The 16949-nt window shown below is 29.3% G+C and overlaps 1 protein-coding gene across 1 annotated transcript; it reads right to left on the bottom strand.

The window, feature by feature from the left end:
- Window positions 1-7878: 7878 nt before the first annotated feature.
- Window positions 7879-11188, bottom strand: LOC113873758. Its single transcript, XM_027512057.1, has 5 exons — window positions 10883-11188; window positions 10109-10683; window positions 9264-9779; window positions 9014-9173; window positions 7879-7925 (listed from the first exon to the last, which is right to left on the bottom strand). The coding sequence occupies exons 1-5, from the start codon at window positions 11103-11105 to the stop codon at window positions 7879-7881; spliced, it is 1521 nt and encodes a 506-aa protein (XP_027367858.1). The 5' UTR covers window positions 11106-11188.
- Between the last annotated feature and the right edge of the window lie 5761 nt (window positions 11189-16949).

Genomic DNA, 16949 nt, shown 5'->3' with positions numbered 1-16949 from the left:
TTTTATTACTAGCATTTGCATTGCTGCATTTTGCATATGTTGAGTCGAGTGTTGTAATCTTTCTAGCGTGAATGTACCCTAAGGGAGTTGTACACACAGGATATCGAATTGGAACTGCTTTCAATGCTACTAAAGATCCAATCGATCCTTTTACTTGTTTGAGGAGATCACTCTTAATGATTAAGAAAGCTGTTCATTTATTTTCTTTCTGTCTATTCATCCTTTCTCTTTTCCTATTTAATCATATTATCATCTAATCATCAATTAATCAATACTGAGTATCTCACCATTAATTTGATTTTAAATTTTAATTATTAGAATAATTATTATTTTTCACTAAATAAATAAATATTATTTACAGTTTTTATTTTTTTTATAAAAACTCATAATATTTTTTTCCAAAAAAAAAGGTTAAAATCTTTTAAGATAAATTAAATTAACCGTATTTATAAATATAACCAAAACACTTATAAATAAAATTCAATAATAATTGGAGCTTTTGTTTTTGTGAAAATATATGTATATTGCGTAAATTTAGACAAGTTAAGCAAACTTCAATAGAACATATCTTTATAATTGTTAGTTTTCATCTTTTTCCAACTCAATTTTAATTACATTTTGATATATTTTATCTTTGAATAATTTGTGAATCTACATCTACAAAAAAGTTAATGATTCTTTTAATAATTTGTGTGTATTATTTAAAATAAAAATTATTTTAAATTAAAATGTATTAATTAAAAATATAAATTTTATTTTAATAAATAATTTATCATATTCTAAAAATAAAATTTAGAAAAATTAAAAATAATTACATCATATAATCAATATATAGATATATATATATATATATATATATATAAATTATCGAAACTTTTTTTCAGTTTGAACACTGTCAGTAATTGTTTAACGAAGAAGTCCAAAGCCCATTAGCTGACGTGCTAGGTGGGAGTACAGCTATGGGCCAACACAATTTGTTTTAAAGACAAAAAAAAAGCACAAATTTTCTTTTGTCATTGAGATCATTATTTTTCGAGATTGCTCTTGTTTTCTCTATTCTTTTAAAGATAGCATATTAATTAGTTTAAAGCAAGTTGTTAATTCGACCTAAAAAACAAGGTGACTTTGTTTATTAATTACTGAAAAATGTTTATAGTATAATTATAGATATTCATTGTTGATTATAAACTCATAAATATTTATTTTTATAAATATAATGCTGGTTTTAATTGTATTTTAAAACTTTCATGATAAAATAAACAACTAATAACATATTTTACGATTAATCTTGATTGCGTAATTTTGCGTTATGGTGTAGAAGTTGCATCACACTAGGGCCATTCTTTCTTCTTTACAATTAAGCTTTTTTTCTTCCTTCCTTCGCTCGATTGAGTATTTATAATTTTAGACTTTTTGGTGCTTACTCTACACTATTTTCTCCACAAAAATATGCCATATGCAAATAGGAGCTTTATGATAAAATATACAGTTTAAAATAAATTATAAAGCTTTTTAATTAAATTTTTAAGAAATGTTGATATATATTTTTTAAAATTAAATTTTCAATTTATATAAATTTTACTGCCTTATTGAATTGCAAAAAAATACTATGAAAAATAAATATAAAAAGATAACACATATTTTTTAATATATACACACACACAAGGACTATCAAATGTTTCAAAAAGAATTTTATAAAATAGACTAAAAGGAATAGTTATTATTAAATTAAATATTGTATGAATAGGGTTTGTGGAGTCAATTCCACTTAACAATTACTTGTAGTAATTGTGCCAAAACTAGTTATATATAAAGATAAAATCTACGTTACTTTATATAATTGAGAGAGTTTAATATTTTTTTTTACCATTAATTCTATGTAAATAGGTAGTAAAGTTAGTAGTTTAGTTAAAAAGATATTAATACTTTTTAATCTTTAAAATATTAGAAGAATCATAATCGTTGATCTAAAAAAATATAGAATAGCATAATATGCACCATATATAAAAATGGGTTGAATGATGATATTGCAATTATTTACACTATAAGTACTTTTAAAAATGAAATTATTATAAGTGTCACGATCAAATGATGAACAATGGTTAGGTTTTCTTTTCTTTTCTTTTTAAATGTAACCAACAAATTCTGTTTCTAATAAACAAAAATTGACATTTTTGTATAAATATTTAAAAACTAGAAATAAAATGAAAAATAAAGAATTTTTTAAAAATCTAAAATATAAAATTAATTTTTGAAATCAACTCTAAATTTTTTATTTTTAATTATTAAATTATCGCCTATTTTTTATTTATATCAAATATTTGCCAAAGAAATAGTAAAAAATTATTTTATTTATTGTTTAGGGTTTAAAAACATAATAAAAAGTGATACTTTTATAATTAAAGTAAAAATAAAATGTTATTTTTTCAATTTTAACTATAAAGTTGTCACCTTACTTTTGTTCTGATTTTTATTTTCACTTAAAATAACTTATTTCTGTTTTTAATATTTGTATATAATTTTTTTAAAAATTTTAATTTCTTATACAAATCTTCTTAGCTACTGAAAATTTTTCTTTCTACGGGACTCGCTTAAATTCATATGGGTACCTACATACATACGACTATTAGGCTAAGATGCTTCAAATTCACCATTAGTTACCCTTCATGGCCCCGAGATCATCGTAAAGATGAAACCCACATGAACGTAGGTACTATGGATCTCATCTTATGCCCCCATTTTCGATTTTAAATGAGATTAATCCTTAAAATATTAATATGGCTATTTTCTATAAATATTACTTCTGCAGATTCCAACCTTATGCAACCTCTTAAATATTATTAAATTCAAAATTGCTTATCACTTGTGATGTCTTGTGGATCAACTAACACATTTCCAAAAAAAACATCTATCCTTATTCTCACTTATGTTGTGCTCGTTTAATTCCTTTTGTTTCCCACATCTTAGCCTTTGATCACATACTAACCCTCGAAAGTGACCTCATTCTGATTGGTGAGGCATCAAATCGTTTCGAATATTACAGAAAGGTCAAGCATTGTTCGATCTTAACCACCATTTTCACCTACCATCCTTGCAACGTAAATGTTGAAATTTGGAAAAAGAAAAAATAAATCATGGATTGATAATGTGTGGATGATTTCTGACCGTTCTTCCATGTGCCAATTTATTATGCCTAAAAGTTTTACGTATACAAATTTCCACATCAAGCTTGCTAGCACCACATGACATCAAGTGCTTGGAATTGTAAAAAAATTGAGATACTAGTTCTTGCAAGAAATGCATATTAAGGTACTTAGTTTTTGTCTTTAGTTTATCATCAGTTAACTGTTTCGGCCCAATATAACCAATCTTTCATTATCTTAAGTTGAAATTTAATTAATATTATGTAACCTTTCTAATGACAAGAAAGATAAAGTGATTTTGCAGGTCATTGCAGGTATCTGACTTCCCGAGGGCTCATAGGGGTATGGTTGTGAGATTTTGATCAGAGAAAACAACAACAATCAACAAAGGTGCTACTGAGATTCTCAATTCTCAAACAATGAATCGTCTTTCAAAATTAAATTACCATAATGTAAATGAATGACTGTGATATCCTCAAAGGGTCATAGTGAGTGTCATCTAGAATGAGTGAGACTAGTGACATGAATGATTTTGCTAAGAGCGCAAGTGAGTGGAGTTGGAAGGAGAACAAATTGTTTGAGTTAGCTTTAGCCGTGGTAGATGAGAACCACCCAGAACGGTGGGAGGTGGTTGCAGCCATGGTTGGAGGAGAAAAAAGTGCTGTGGATGTTCAAGAGCATTATGTGTTTCTATTGGAGGATTTAGAGCTTATAGAATCTGGAAAACTGGACCATCAATTGGGAGAAGCTCAGCCCTGTGTCCTAGTTGACTCTATGGAGTCCTTGTCCTTGTCTGATAAATATAAGAGCATGTAAGTCATTCTTCTTCTTTGTTGAATAAAATTATTTTCTCTTCCCTCTCCAAGTGTTCTTTTATTGGCTGTGGTTTTGTGAATCTGTTAAATTTAGACCACGCAACATATCATTCCTGCTAAAATCAAAACTCAGATGACATGAAGTACTTGCAAAATTTAAAAATTTTGCGATAAAATGCTGCATAAAAAAGAATGATTGTTATTGTTAGAGCAGTGAGCAATTAGATTGGCTTACTTATGGAATAGATAAGACTCTGGTGTCCTTAACCCTTACAAGGACTTAACCTTGAACTTGAAGGAAGATGCAAGCTATAAGTTAGTGCAACTTCAAATTGGATGAGATGAAAATGAGTACATGATGGTTAAATAAATTTTGTGGGGATTGTACTAGCAAAGGGAAATAATTCCGAGCCATACAATTTATCACACTGCTTTTATACCTTAGCTAACATGTGAAATTGTTATTTACTTATTTTCTATCGCTAGCGTCATACATTTTGTCTGAATGATTGGAGACAAGAACAGGTATGAAGTTGTGAATCAAGTAGCAGTTTGCAATGATTAGGCACCTAAGAATGTGGGACCATACACATAGAACAAGTGATCATACTTCTTTAGCCAAGCTCTGTGAACAACAGTCATTACCTTTTTAAGTTGAATCCATGATCACATTCGAACATAGATCATATTCAACAAAAAAATAAGGAGGGGGACCAAGAGAGGAGAATGGAGACAAAGCCAGGGAAGAGGCAGTGCATGAGTGAAACCGCAACAGTTTTTCCCTCTCATTCGCAGTTTCTTGACTCTATTATGTTGATAGCTCCATCCATGCTCTGCCTGTTCCCCTGCTTTTGCCCTGTCTTTACCCCCACCTCATCCTTTCTTCATCTAGATTACCTTACCTCATCCTTGTCAGTTGTCAACATCCTTAACAATAACACTAAGCAGCATCTCATTCTCAGTAAGAATCTCCCATCAAACAAGGTTAAGGTTGTCCCAGAAATAACTTGGCTGTTTAGATTATGCAGGCATGAGTGCAGGTATGATTCATTTGTAATCGCATAAGGAGGAACTATTCATGTACTATGAAATCTAATTATAAGAATAATTTCATAGCTGTGTGAGACCTCGAGTGTACTGTGTACTATCTTTTATGGTTTGTTTTGGTAACCGAATTTCGTACTTTACATCAATTTTAAGTTTGATATTTAGTACTTCAGAAATGCTAACAAGACAATTTTATTAATATATAGTTTTAACTATTAAAAATTATGTAAATTTCACTTTTTTTCATTCTTAATTTTTTAAAAATTTAACTAATAATTACGATTGTATTAAAAAAACATGAAAAGCGTTGATTTCTCTGTACTTTTCACTCCCTTGATTGTACGTGTGGAAATTGTATTGTACATAATAAAATAAATGTACTACAACTTTAAAGCAATGTCATCGAATTCGGTATGGCTATCAATTTGGTTGAGATAATGAGTTTGGTTCAACTAACAATTCATTAGTTGAACTGTATATATTGAAGTCTGTATTGATATAATGACTATTTAACTTAATTATTAGGTCACGGGATTCAAAATTCACTTAAGAAATTTTGCAAATTTAATTTCATTCGTTAACTCAAAAATTAGCTTACACCAATTCAACTGGGTTTTAGGTCAATTTGGGCCAATTTAATTACACAACGGATCAAAAAACTTTAGATTGACTGAATGCTTTTTTTTGTTTTCGGGTAAGGGATTTATGACTATTTACGTTCGTGAATAAACTTTGATTAGATTAAATTTAATTAATTCAATTGTTGAGTACCATTATTAGCTTAAATATATTTTTATCGTTCCAAATATCACAGATTTACTATTAACTTTTCATGTTTATAAAGTTATAATTTTTTTTTATACATATAAAGTTATAATTTGGTGCTTGTAACATTTTCCCTTTACATTTTTTTTATTCTTTCGTTTTGTTTTACACTTTAAAAGCGTGTTTGACACTTAATTTCAAATAATTTATACAATAATTTATATCTATTTATTTTCATACATTGATTGAAGTGATATATAAACTTATAACTTATTATTATTTTTAATTTTAATTTTAATATTCAATATTTTAACAAAATTTATAATTTCCCCTCCTTTAATATTATTCATTTATTTTCATTATTACTTATATATGTTATTAAAATAAAATACTTATTTTTGAAAAACCTCAAAATATAATTATATAAAAAAATACCTTTGTCTACATAATATAGTAGAATTTGTATAAAAATTCACACAAATATGACATTTTTAAACTAATTCAACAACTAATTTTATCAAATATATAATTCAATAAATCAACTTATTAGCTTTCAGTTAAAGATTATTTTCAACCTGAAGTAAATTTTTATCAATTATTTTTCTCAAACATAACATAAGCGCCTACATGGCTTAATAGACGGATAATTAAATGCGAAGGTTATAATGTTTATGTGAACTAAATGGGAAAAAAAATCATCATGTTTAGAAGGATAAAAAGTTTAAAAATATACTTAATGGACAAAACAAAAGAAAGATTAATAAATGAATTATATGAGAAAAAAATATTTTATCAGGACAAGACTATAACTTATTTTAGAAATGAGAGATTATAAAAAATTTGTGATATTTAAACAAAAACTATAATAAATCTATTTTTTTCAGTTATTATGAATGTTAAACTTTGTGTAAATTATATATTTGTGGAAATAAAATATCACTTAACTTTTGTTGATGAAATAAAGTAATGACTTTAATTTATCTGATGAAAAAAGTTAAATTTGATATGAATCAATAAAATTTAATATTTACAAAAAAAATATTTAATGAAATATACATTCCTGCATATAATTACAAACATACAAAAAAAAAAAAAAAACCGAGTTACTCTGCCATGCGGAAAGAAAATATGGGGAACATGAATGAAAAGAAAATAAATAAATAAAAGTTATGTTTCTCTTTTATTTTTTGAATCAAGAGAAAATTAATAAACATAAAATTCCTTTTTGGAACAAGATAGAAAAGTGAAAGAAAAATGTAATTATATTAAATAATTTTTGTATCATTTTAATATAACAGTGAGTAAATATAACAGTTTAGACGTTTTAACCATTTTTCATTGTAAAATATTTTAATTGCTCTTCATTTTTTTAATAGATAGAAAAACTTAATTTTCATCGCTACTTCTCTCAACCTATCTTTTGTTCGCCCGTTGTTTACTTCAATAAACAAAACTTAAAATCATAACATGTCGTGTCCCAACTTTGTTAAAAATATGAAACAAATTACATGTAATATTTTTAATCATTATTATTATAGATACTAAATATTTTTAATTTGTTAACAGACGTCGTATATATGACAAAGGAATTTGAATTTTGAGCGATAGAGACTCAAAAACAGCGGAGGAATTGGAATAGGAAGTACTATAATAATGTGACTTTGGATCTATAATATATCAAAAGCAATGATCATTTATACGAGCTTTTCACGAATTTGAAAATTGAACTAGGCCACGCTCAATATGAAAAGGTATTAAAACTTATCATATATGCTTTACCGTGTTGCAAATTGTAAATCCAATACCTCATTTCATGGGTATATTTCATCATCATTATTATCACCGTTTTCGTATCACACATTGTTATGGTCTGGTTTGGTTTTTGTGATGCATAGGATCTGACTCAACAAACAAAACCAAACGTATTAACAAGTGCCAGATCCCATGGATCACATGCATGTCTTGTATTTAAACGATTAACAACATGGTTATTGCCAAACAAGTTCGCTGCAATACACATGGTAGGACCATCCCACTCTACTTCTGCATCAATGCCATTTCACACTCTCCCTTTATTACTTCAAAGAAAAAAGTGTCTGCTCCTGATCTCAAGCCAAGCCTCTGCAATCAGCATCTTGGGTTGGCTTTAAGGTACCTATCAATTATCAAAGCAGTGAAGTGGGATGAGTTAGGTTTTTTTCTTTCTCCACCTTACCCACTTACTTGCAAATTAAATTATATTAATCCTAATGTTCAGATATCAAATCACTACATGTCCTAATTAAAAAGTAATATTACAAATTACAATTACTAAAAAATCATAAATAAATCTCAAACAATTTATAACTAAAGCGACTTACCAAGTCTTGCTTAAACATAATTCTTATTAAACTAAAATAACATTCAAGTTAATGCGATCCCAAATGATATAATTACTAGAATTATTGACTTTAAAAAAACTATTATCCTGATATTATCCATTAATGCTTAACAATTTCGAGTCTGTAATTAATCTCATCTCAACATTGGTCTATTTACACTTAGTTAATTTGCCTGAAATATCTATTTGCTTGGCACAAATCATTCCTGAAATTTTGGGAAAAAATATAGCCAGTGATTGACGGTGCCAAACGCGAGCGTATAAGTCAAAACAAAACTAATGCTTTTTGTTGAATTAGTAAAACTGTTCCAACTTTAAAGCTGAAGTTGTTGTGCCTTGTAACTGCTGCTACTTCATCACCACTAGGATTTATTAATTTTAAATGAAAATATAAAATCTATCTCACGAAGGAAAACCATAATCCAATGTGCTATAATTTAAATAAAATAAAAAGTATTCAAATCATTTTACTTCATGGACGTGTTTCGATTATATATAGCTTACAAATTATGGTCTGGTCCAACGAAAAAATAAGTTTTTTTTTTTTTTTAATTTCATTTCTACTCTGAATCACGGTTTAAGATTCAAAATCATATTAAAATGTAACTCAATCATTATCTGGCTAAACATTTTATTTTTGAGATTGAAACTCAGTTTACACTTCCCAAATTGGAATGTGCAAATTACGATCCATACATGCACAACTCAAGACCTAAAACCCGATAATAATAACAAATGGGATTTTTTTTCCCTATCAATGTCTGTAAGCTATAGCACCCCTAGGATTTAGAAGCCTACACTTTGTGGACTAGCTAAAATCCCAAAAGTTTAGTTCACTATCAATATTCCTTACTACTTTTTACCTATAAAAACCTGATCCATCAAGTAGGTCCCTGGTTGTGTTAGAATGACATCAAAGTCACTAAGAGTCCACTCTGCTACTTCATCTTGGTCACTAACAAATATCTCAGTACCGGTATCCATAGATGTCCATATTCTTTTGGCAGGAGGAGTGCCTGGGTCCTGCACCACAAATATTTAAATTTGTCAGAAAATAATGCTTGTGATGACTCATGAGATTCCGATAAACAGCATAGTAATTCAACTATTAACCTGATAAAAGTAGAGCCTACTTGATAGCCCACCAACATCAAGTTCCCAAGTCCTTGCATCCCCAACCCACCCATCACCTTTTTTTGTGGGATAGCCATACTCAGCCCATATAGGGTGAGGCAGCAACTGAACTATCTCTTGTGCTTGAGGATTGCTATAAGGATCACAAGTGCTCACAGGTTGCTCCAAGTATTGGGCATTGCCAGGAGCACAGTAGAAATGATAAGCCGAGTAGGGGAAATTGGCTGTGTCATTTCTGTAGATCTTTTTGTTGTCTAGAGTGATATGAAATGGTGGACAATTGACCAAACCTTTTGGGCTGCACCATGCTGGGGTTTCAGGGTTGATGATCATCTCACTATATCTAGTCACATCAGTGAGTACATCTCCATCGCACGGAGCACCATTGTTCTTCCAGCAGCTTCCAATGTCTAAAAGGTAGAACTGGCTCTTGGGTCCTCCCCCCTTCTTGATATCTAAACTCAACCTCACCTTGAAATTTGGTGACTCTGGAAGCTGAATCATGTACCCAAATGGTTAACCATGGCAAATCAAACAAGACACATTGAAGGAAATTAAGTAAACTGTAGACTACGAGCATAACAGCTTATGAAAAACAACTTATTACTCTCATAGGCTACTTTTAGTTTATTTCAGTAAGTTTCTTGATATACCTTATCAAAATAAATTATTTTCAACTCATCTCCATAAATTTCATAGTTAAATTTATAGCATAAACTATCGTTTAAAAAGAAATTATTAATAGGCACTATTCTCAAACGCAACTAATTAAACAAAATTGGAAATTTTGAAATATTGGATCCTGAAGGAAATGTTGCACTCACAGATTTGAGCATTCCCCTAGTGTCATAGTGGTAACCTCCAGAGAATCCTTTGGTTGCATCAGCTCTAAGGTATAACATCAACCAAGGGTATTTCTTTGAAGTCTTCAGCTTGTGTTTGAAAATCCAACTCCCAACATCAACTTTCTTCTCCCAAATAACCCCGTAATAAGAGAGACCATCATGTTCAGCCGCACAATCAGAATCCAAATCATAAGTACCACTGAATCCCCCTAGCATTCTGCCATCTTTGAGCTGTGTCTGTTGATGACACAAGATGGGCTGGTTCATGCACCCTTTTCCAAAACACGGAAACCTTCCCGGACTAAAAGGGGGAACCTTTTTCCCATCCTTAGGACATAACCCAGACCTGGTGTCATAGTTTCCATTTTTCAGCATTACCATCCAAAATTGCCACGGCCTTGGGGTGTCTGCAACTTCACATAAAGAACCCAAATACAGTTCCTTTTCAACAGCATAGAGGTCTGTATTATTGATATATTCTTGTTTCAGACCAGGAAATGAATCCCCCACCCCAAGTCTGTTATCAGCTTCAGTGACCTTGTGAGTCAGAGTGCCTGGCCATCACATCCATTTACAACTTTCAACAAAAGATAAGCATTGCTGATATTCTTTAAATAAAAAACAAATGCTTAAATATGTGGGAAACTCTAGAATACGGAGAGGACAAACATAGACATAAACAAAATGTAATAATAAAAGCATGACATTGTGGAGCACAAATGTAATATAAAACTTAAAAGTGATTTGGCTTACCTGAGAGATCAAAACAGTCAGCAGCTCTTGGGCTACCCATGTGAGGAGCTTCTTCACCAACTTCATTGCAAAAGTTCCAAGCTTCAAAGGCCACCCTTAGACCATCTCTCTGCATTCCTGGGTCTCCTACAGCCGAGACATGGCTTTGCTCTGTGGACACAAGAGAGGCACAGAAGACAAGCACATTCATGAAGACAAACAAAGCCTGCAACTCGCTCTCCATTAGCGTTCCAGTGGGTGACCTCAGAGGCAGAGGAGCATGGTAAAGGGTCTAATCTATTATCTAATGTTAGGAGCACTTTCCCCTTCTAGGCAGAGCTTTCGACTCGGTGCATCTACCCTTTCCCAAAATCTATTCTTTTTTTGTATATTTACCGAATGAATAGGTGTGAGTGTGATTTCATTTATTAATTAATGACACGGTTTAGTTTAGAACCGCAGATGAATCACTGTCAAAAAGGCCTGTCCCACCGTTCATTTCTTGCCATGTATTAAAAAAAAATCTATTAAAAAGTTAAACGATGTTCTCTCAGTACTTAAATGTCGTGTTAAATTTTCTTGATACTAAATGTATTGAATCAAACAATTATGCTTATTTATTGTCTCTTGGTAAAATGTTAATAGCCTAAATTATAGTTTGTTCCTTGTGACTCAGTTTCGTTTTTCTTTCTCATTTCGTCATTTTGTTTATATTCATTAACAATAAGGTTTTCTTAATGCCGGTTTTTACAATTGATTTTAGGTAATTAAAAGTAAAACGATAAATTAATTTAGAAAAATTAAAAAGCATAACATTCACATAGCCGTGAATTGAAGCTGTTAAAATAAAAGACTGAAGAACGAAGACGAGGAGAATAATGTAACTTTATATATACACGATATACCTTGCATAAAAGAGTGAATACACGTGAATGCTGAATTACATATTGAAGAATAATCACTTTATATATTTAGATTTTTAACAATACCCGTGAATGTTGATTATAAAAAAGGATAAATCGTGCCTTAGATTCTTATAAAGCACCTCCAAAGGTTTGAAGGCTACCCTAAAGGCGATTGAGAATGGAATCTTGAATGTTGCTCAAAGATAAAACAGCAGTGAAACTGTAAGTACCAACGTGTAGTGTAAAGTCAGAAAAGGGCATTATTTAGATAGAAAGATGGGAATTATTTGCATGTTACGCATAGATATGGCAAGAAGAGATAACATAGCTAGTTGATGGGGTGACATGGGACCACAATGCTTGATTTAGGTGCCAAGACAAGAGGATGTCGTCATATGAGAGAGAGCTAACTAACATCACCATAATACGAATCTTGACTTTTTTATTACATTCCAAAATCTTGACTTCTCTGTCACTAAATAAATATTTTGATGAATTTGTAAATGTTGTAGAAGAAGGCCTCGAGAATTGAATCCGTATAAATCGATTTTAGGCCTAACAAAGAAGCACCTTTTGATTCCCCCTTCAACACCGTCCAACATGGATCAAATTCCCCGGTTTAAGCATGCAATCATTCTCGCTTTTCTTTTTCTTTTTCCTGTGATCTATCAACTCGAGATTTATCAAGAGTGTTTAGTTCTGTTTTTACTCAACCCAAAACTTTCCTTGAATCATTTTTTAACTCATAAAAACGTGATAATATTGAACAGGATTGGACCAACTCGATTTACAGATAAAATATATCACCTTTAACGTTGTGTATAATTGTTTTTAAAAGTATAGATTAAAAAAATATTTTAATTTTAATTCGTCTTTAGAATATATAATTTAAAATTATTAATATTTGCAGAAATAGGACGGGTCTTGTGGAGCCCCGATGGATATTTGGATTCTACGGTTGTAATTTATGACAGCAAAACAATTTTCTCCTCTCTTGGGCTTTTGGATTACCTTGTTTTCTGAGGTGATCCTGCTCCTTTCGTTTTGTTTTCTATGGGCTTCTGTATACCTCCCATGGGCTTTGACCCTTTGTTTTGTGGTTGCCTCTCACCAAAAAACAGTGTTGCCATGGATGCTTACCTGGATTCCTCACTTGCTTTTCTCAAGAAAAGTGGTAGTGGTGTCATTGATTCTAATGTCTCTGCCCTTTAGCTGGAAAACATTATTTTTTTTGTCCTTTTTGAGTTTTCGACTTTCATTCTTCTTCGGTATAAAGAAATAATTATTTATATTTTTTAAATATAAAAAATAAAACTGTTTTTTAAATACATTAATTGCTAAATTTAATACGGTGTATTAAGATTCAAAAGTTGAAACTCAATTTAAATTGAAAATAATTAAAATTTTGAAACTTAACGTTGGAGAGGCTTTTATGGGGTGAAATAAAATTTCACATTGGTTGCAATTATTTCTGCCCATGAAACTTCATTTTTGTACTATGGTCTGCAATCTCCTGAACCCGCAATTGGTAATCTCTACAAACTAGAAAGTATTATCTGAAACCTTTTTCATTTCATCATCAGACATGAAAATGCTTTCGTGGGAGTTATAATAAACAAAAAAGAAGAAGCTATAATACCAACAGACGAGAGAGACATTGGACTATGATTGTTGGCCCACAATGGCCAGTCTTGTCAGTGAATCATTCTTTCTGGGCCTTCAGAACCAAAATAAACACACTTGTTACATGGACCAGATCAAAACTTAAAAAACATAGAAGCATTTAATTTGTTTTTGCGAACCTTGAGTCAACATGCCTAACATGTACCAACCAACCTTGAGTTCACTATGAAAAAGTGAATTGTCATTTCTTTTTGCTATTGACTTTTGCATACAATACAAACATGAACACTAGGCGTCGTAGGGTTTGGCCAACTCTTGTAATAATCCTACACAGCCGCTTCCGCTTGCAATGCATTAATCCCTTCTCTCATCACTTTAAATTCGCTTGCACGATGCTAACAATAGTGAAAAAGTCAAGTAATTCAAATTTATTTTTTCGATCCATATACCATAAAAAGTCATATATAATGTAATTTTGAATATAAAAAAATTGTTCTTTAACATTCCTTGTTTAGAGTGCGAGGCATGCATGACCGGTTTGGTGCGTTTGACCTTGCTCACTCCAATTATTCTTATTTTTAATTTTTCCTTCAGAAACTATTGCAATAGTGCCACTTAGTGTTTACCAAGCATTATCATGATCACATCCAAAATTGCCATATCGGCACATATTATATCACTCCTTCTAATTCTAGAGGTGGGAAGATACGGAATAATAATTTTTATTAAAATAATATGATATTACACAATTTGGTATATAAATAATGTTTTTAATAAAAACGTATTATTTTTTGTATTTTTAACCTGTGTCCTTTTAGTTCCCAACTTTAATACATGAATGATTAAAGTTGGGAACTAGCCAACGCCAAAGTTTACTATCACCTCTCAAAACTTTAATTATTCTTCTTTATAATATCTTCAATAATCTGTTTTTTCGTTACCCACCACTTATTTTGTAATGTTTCCTTTGCTTTGAAGTTGCAATGAAGCAGAAAGCATACATTAATTTATGCGAAAACGTGCGATACTGAAAAACACAGATTTTCAAATTGACACGCCCAACAAAAAATAGATGTTTATGTTTGGAAGAGGATCGGTTGGCCTCTTTCGTGATCCTTCTCCCACGTCATTTACCGATCTTACATATTCCATTGCATCACTTCCCTACTTAATTAAATTAACTTCTCTTCCCACACAAGCACTTTTTTTCTATTAAAAGAAGATGGTAATATCATATATTTTTTTGTTTATTTGTTTAGAGAAAAAATATACATACCAAATAGTGTTATTAATATTTATCAACACTAACTTATTATTTTTATTCTTGTTGGAATGAAATTTATGGTTTTGAGTAATTTTTTACTCTTGTATTTAATATTGTTTCCATCATTATGAAAAAGATAAATATAAAGATTAATGATCTTCATTAAAAGCTTAATAAATATAGAAAAGTCTTACTAATCAATGACTTTCAGCTACTAAGTAATAATTTTATTTTTTAAAAAGTGAAGGTAGCACAGATAAAATGGCCATGAAGATGTTCGAAAAGTGGAATGAATGGATAACAAAAGATTGGAAAGACGTAGAAGAAGAAATAGAAAGAAAAGGTAGAAAAAATGAACTAAATGATAGAAGATAATATAAAATATTGAATAACATTTCATTAGCATAAACTCAATTATAATGAAAATTTTAAAAATATTACTTTCAAAAGCGTTTAAAATAATAAATGTTTATTTAAAAAATATTTACAGTAAATAGTATACATTTTTAACATCATAAAATATTTTTTTAATCTTTAAATTCAATCGTAAAAATTAACGTTAAAAAAATGAAAAATTATAAAAAGGAGGAGAGTTTTGGTTGGAGTCACGCGACATACAAAAAGGAGCGACACTTGTATTGATACGGCACTTCTATCGAGACGGAGGTAACCTTAACAAAGTCATAATAGTTGTTCACATTTGTTTATCGTTGACTTTACTATATATATATATATATATATATATATTGAAAACTGAAAAATAAAAAAAAATAAAAAAATTTATAAGATATAATTTAAAAATTTTAAAATATTAAGATTGTTTTCATCTTATGTGAAATAAAATTATTTTATCCAATAACAAAAAAAAAATTTCAATTTAATTGTACTCTTAATTTTATTATGGAATTCATGTATGATTTTATTATTTAAAATTTTAATCACGCACATTTAATTTTATTAATTTTTAATTAATCATAACAAAAATAGATGTGACATAGTATTTATTTATATAAAGTAGGAAAATAGGGTATATAGTATTTAAATAAAAATATTAAATGAAAGTTACAAAATATAGTAAACTTTCGTTGTTATTCAATTAATTTATAATTTTTTTAATAAATGTGTATAATAAATATCAACATTTATTAGTTATTAAATATAATTTTGAGATAAAAAACTTAATTTAAATAATTAAATTAAAAAAAAGTAGATACAAACAATTTAAATTAAAGAAACTAATATAAAAAATTAGAATTAAGAGACAACACTCAAAACATGTTACGTGTTAATTTTTAATATTTAAAAAGAAAAATAACATTTAAAATATAATACATGTTAAATTTTAGTATATGACACGTATGAAAAGAGTGTCCCATAACTTTAATTAGTGTGAAAAACGTGTAAAATATAAGTCACTTCAGTTAACATGTGTGATATTGTAGTGCAAAATTTTTAAAATATTTTTGAATACTGTTAAATATAATTACTTTAATAAAAAATTTAAAAATAATATGATTTTAATAAATAGATTTTTAAAAAAATATCTGGATCAAACAGAAAAAATGTTAGGTTCAGAGAATCAATCTCGAAGTTGTTTTTTGTATTTTCTTCCATTCAATCCATAAAAAAATGAATCGCCGTTACTCTTACCAAGAAGAAATCTACGTGTTTTGAGAAGAAAATCGTCAATAAAAAAATGGCCATTGCTTTGACCAAAATTTCCTAATGGAAACACCAAACCAAACCAACAGCTATGACACCACATGCAACCATTATAATTTTTTAACCCTAAAATAGAGAAATATTTAAATACTGATTTTCTCACTGTCTCCTTTTTTATCACCTCAAATTTGTGGACCATAGTTTTTTTTTCTCATTTTAATATTATTATATCCAAAATCAGGTAAGCAATTCACATGATCTATAGGAAGGAGCTACACAAGTCATCTATAAAATAATATCGAATATACTCACCAATGTTGTAGTTATATTTATTTTTAATTTCTTTTTTAACACACTCTTAGAGATATACTAAACTTTGACTTTAAAAAAAAAAAATATCATTAAATTCAATACATTAAAAATTAAATTTTTAGTAAAAAATTGAACGACCTTTAATAGTAGTCAAAGCTTTAAATATAAGAAATAAAGGTATTTATTACATGCATTAAGTTTACTGCTCCTTTTCCATAAAAATTAATATATTTATTCATTTAAAATAGAATAAAAAAAAAGAATCATTAAAAAATGATTTAAAAAAGAGTGTACTAAAGACTATCACGACTCTAGAATAATT

Source organism: Abrus precatorius, unplaced genomic scaffold (assembly GCF_003935025.1).
Source record: "Abrus precatorius isolate BTA unplaced genomic scaffold, Abrus_2018 Scaffold7, whole genome shotgun sequence".
Lineage (NCBI taxonomy): Eukaryota > Viridiplantae > Streptophyta > Magnoliopsida > Fabales > Fabaceae > Abrus > Abrus precatorius.
The sequence above is the reverse complement of the archived record's forward strand: the minus strand, read 5'-3'. Positions and strand labels throughout refer to the sequence as shown.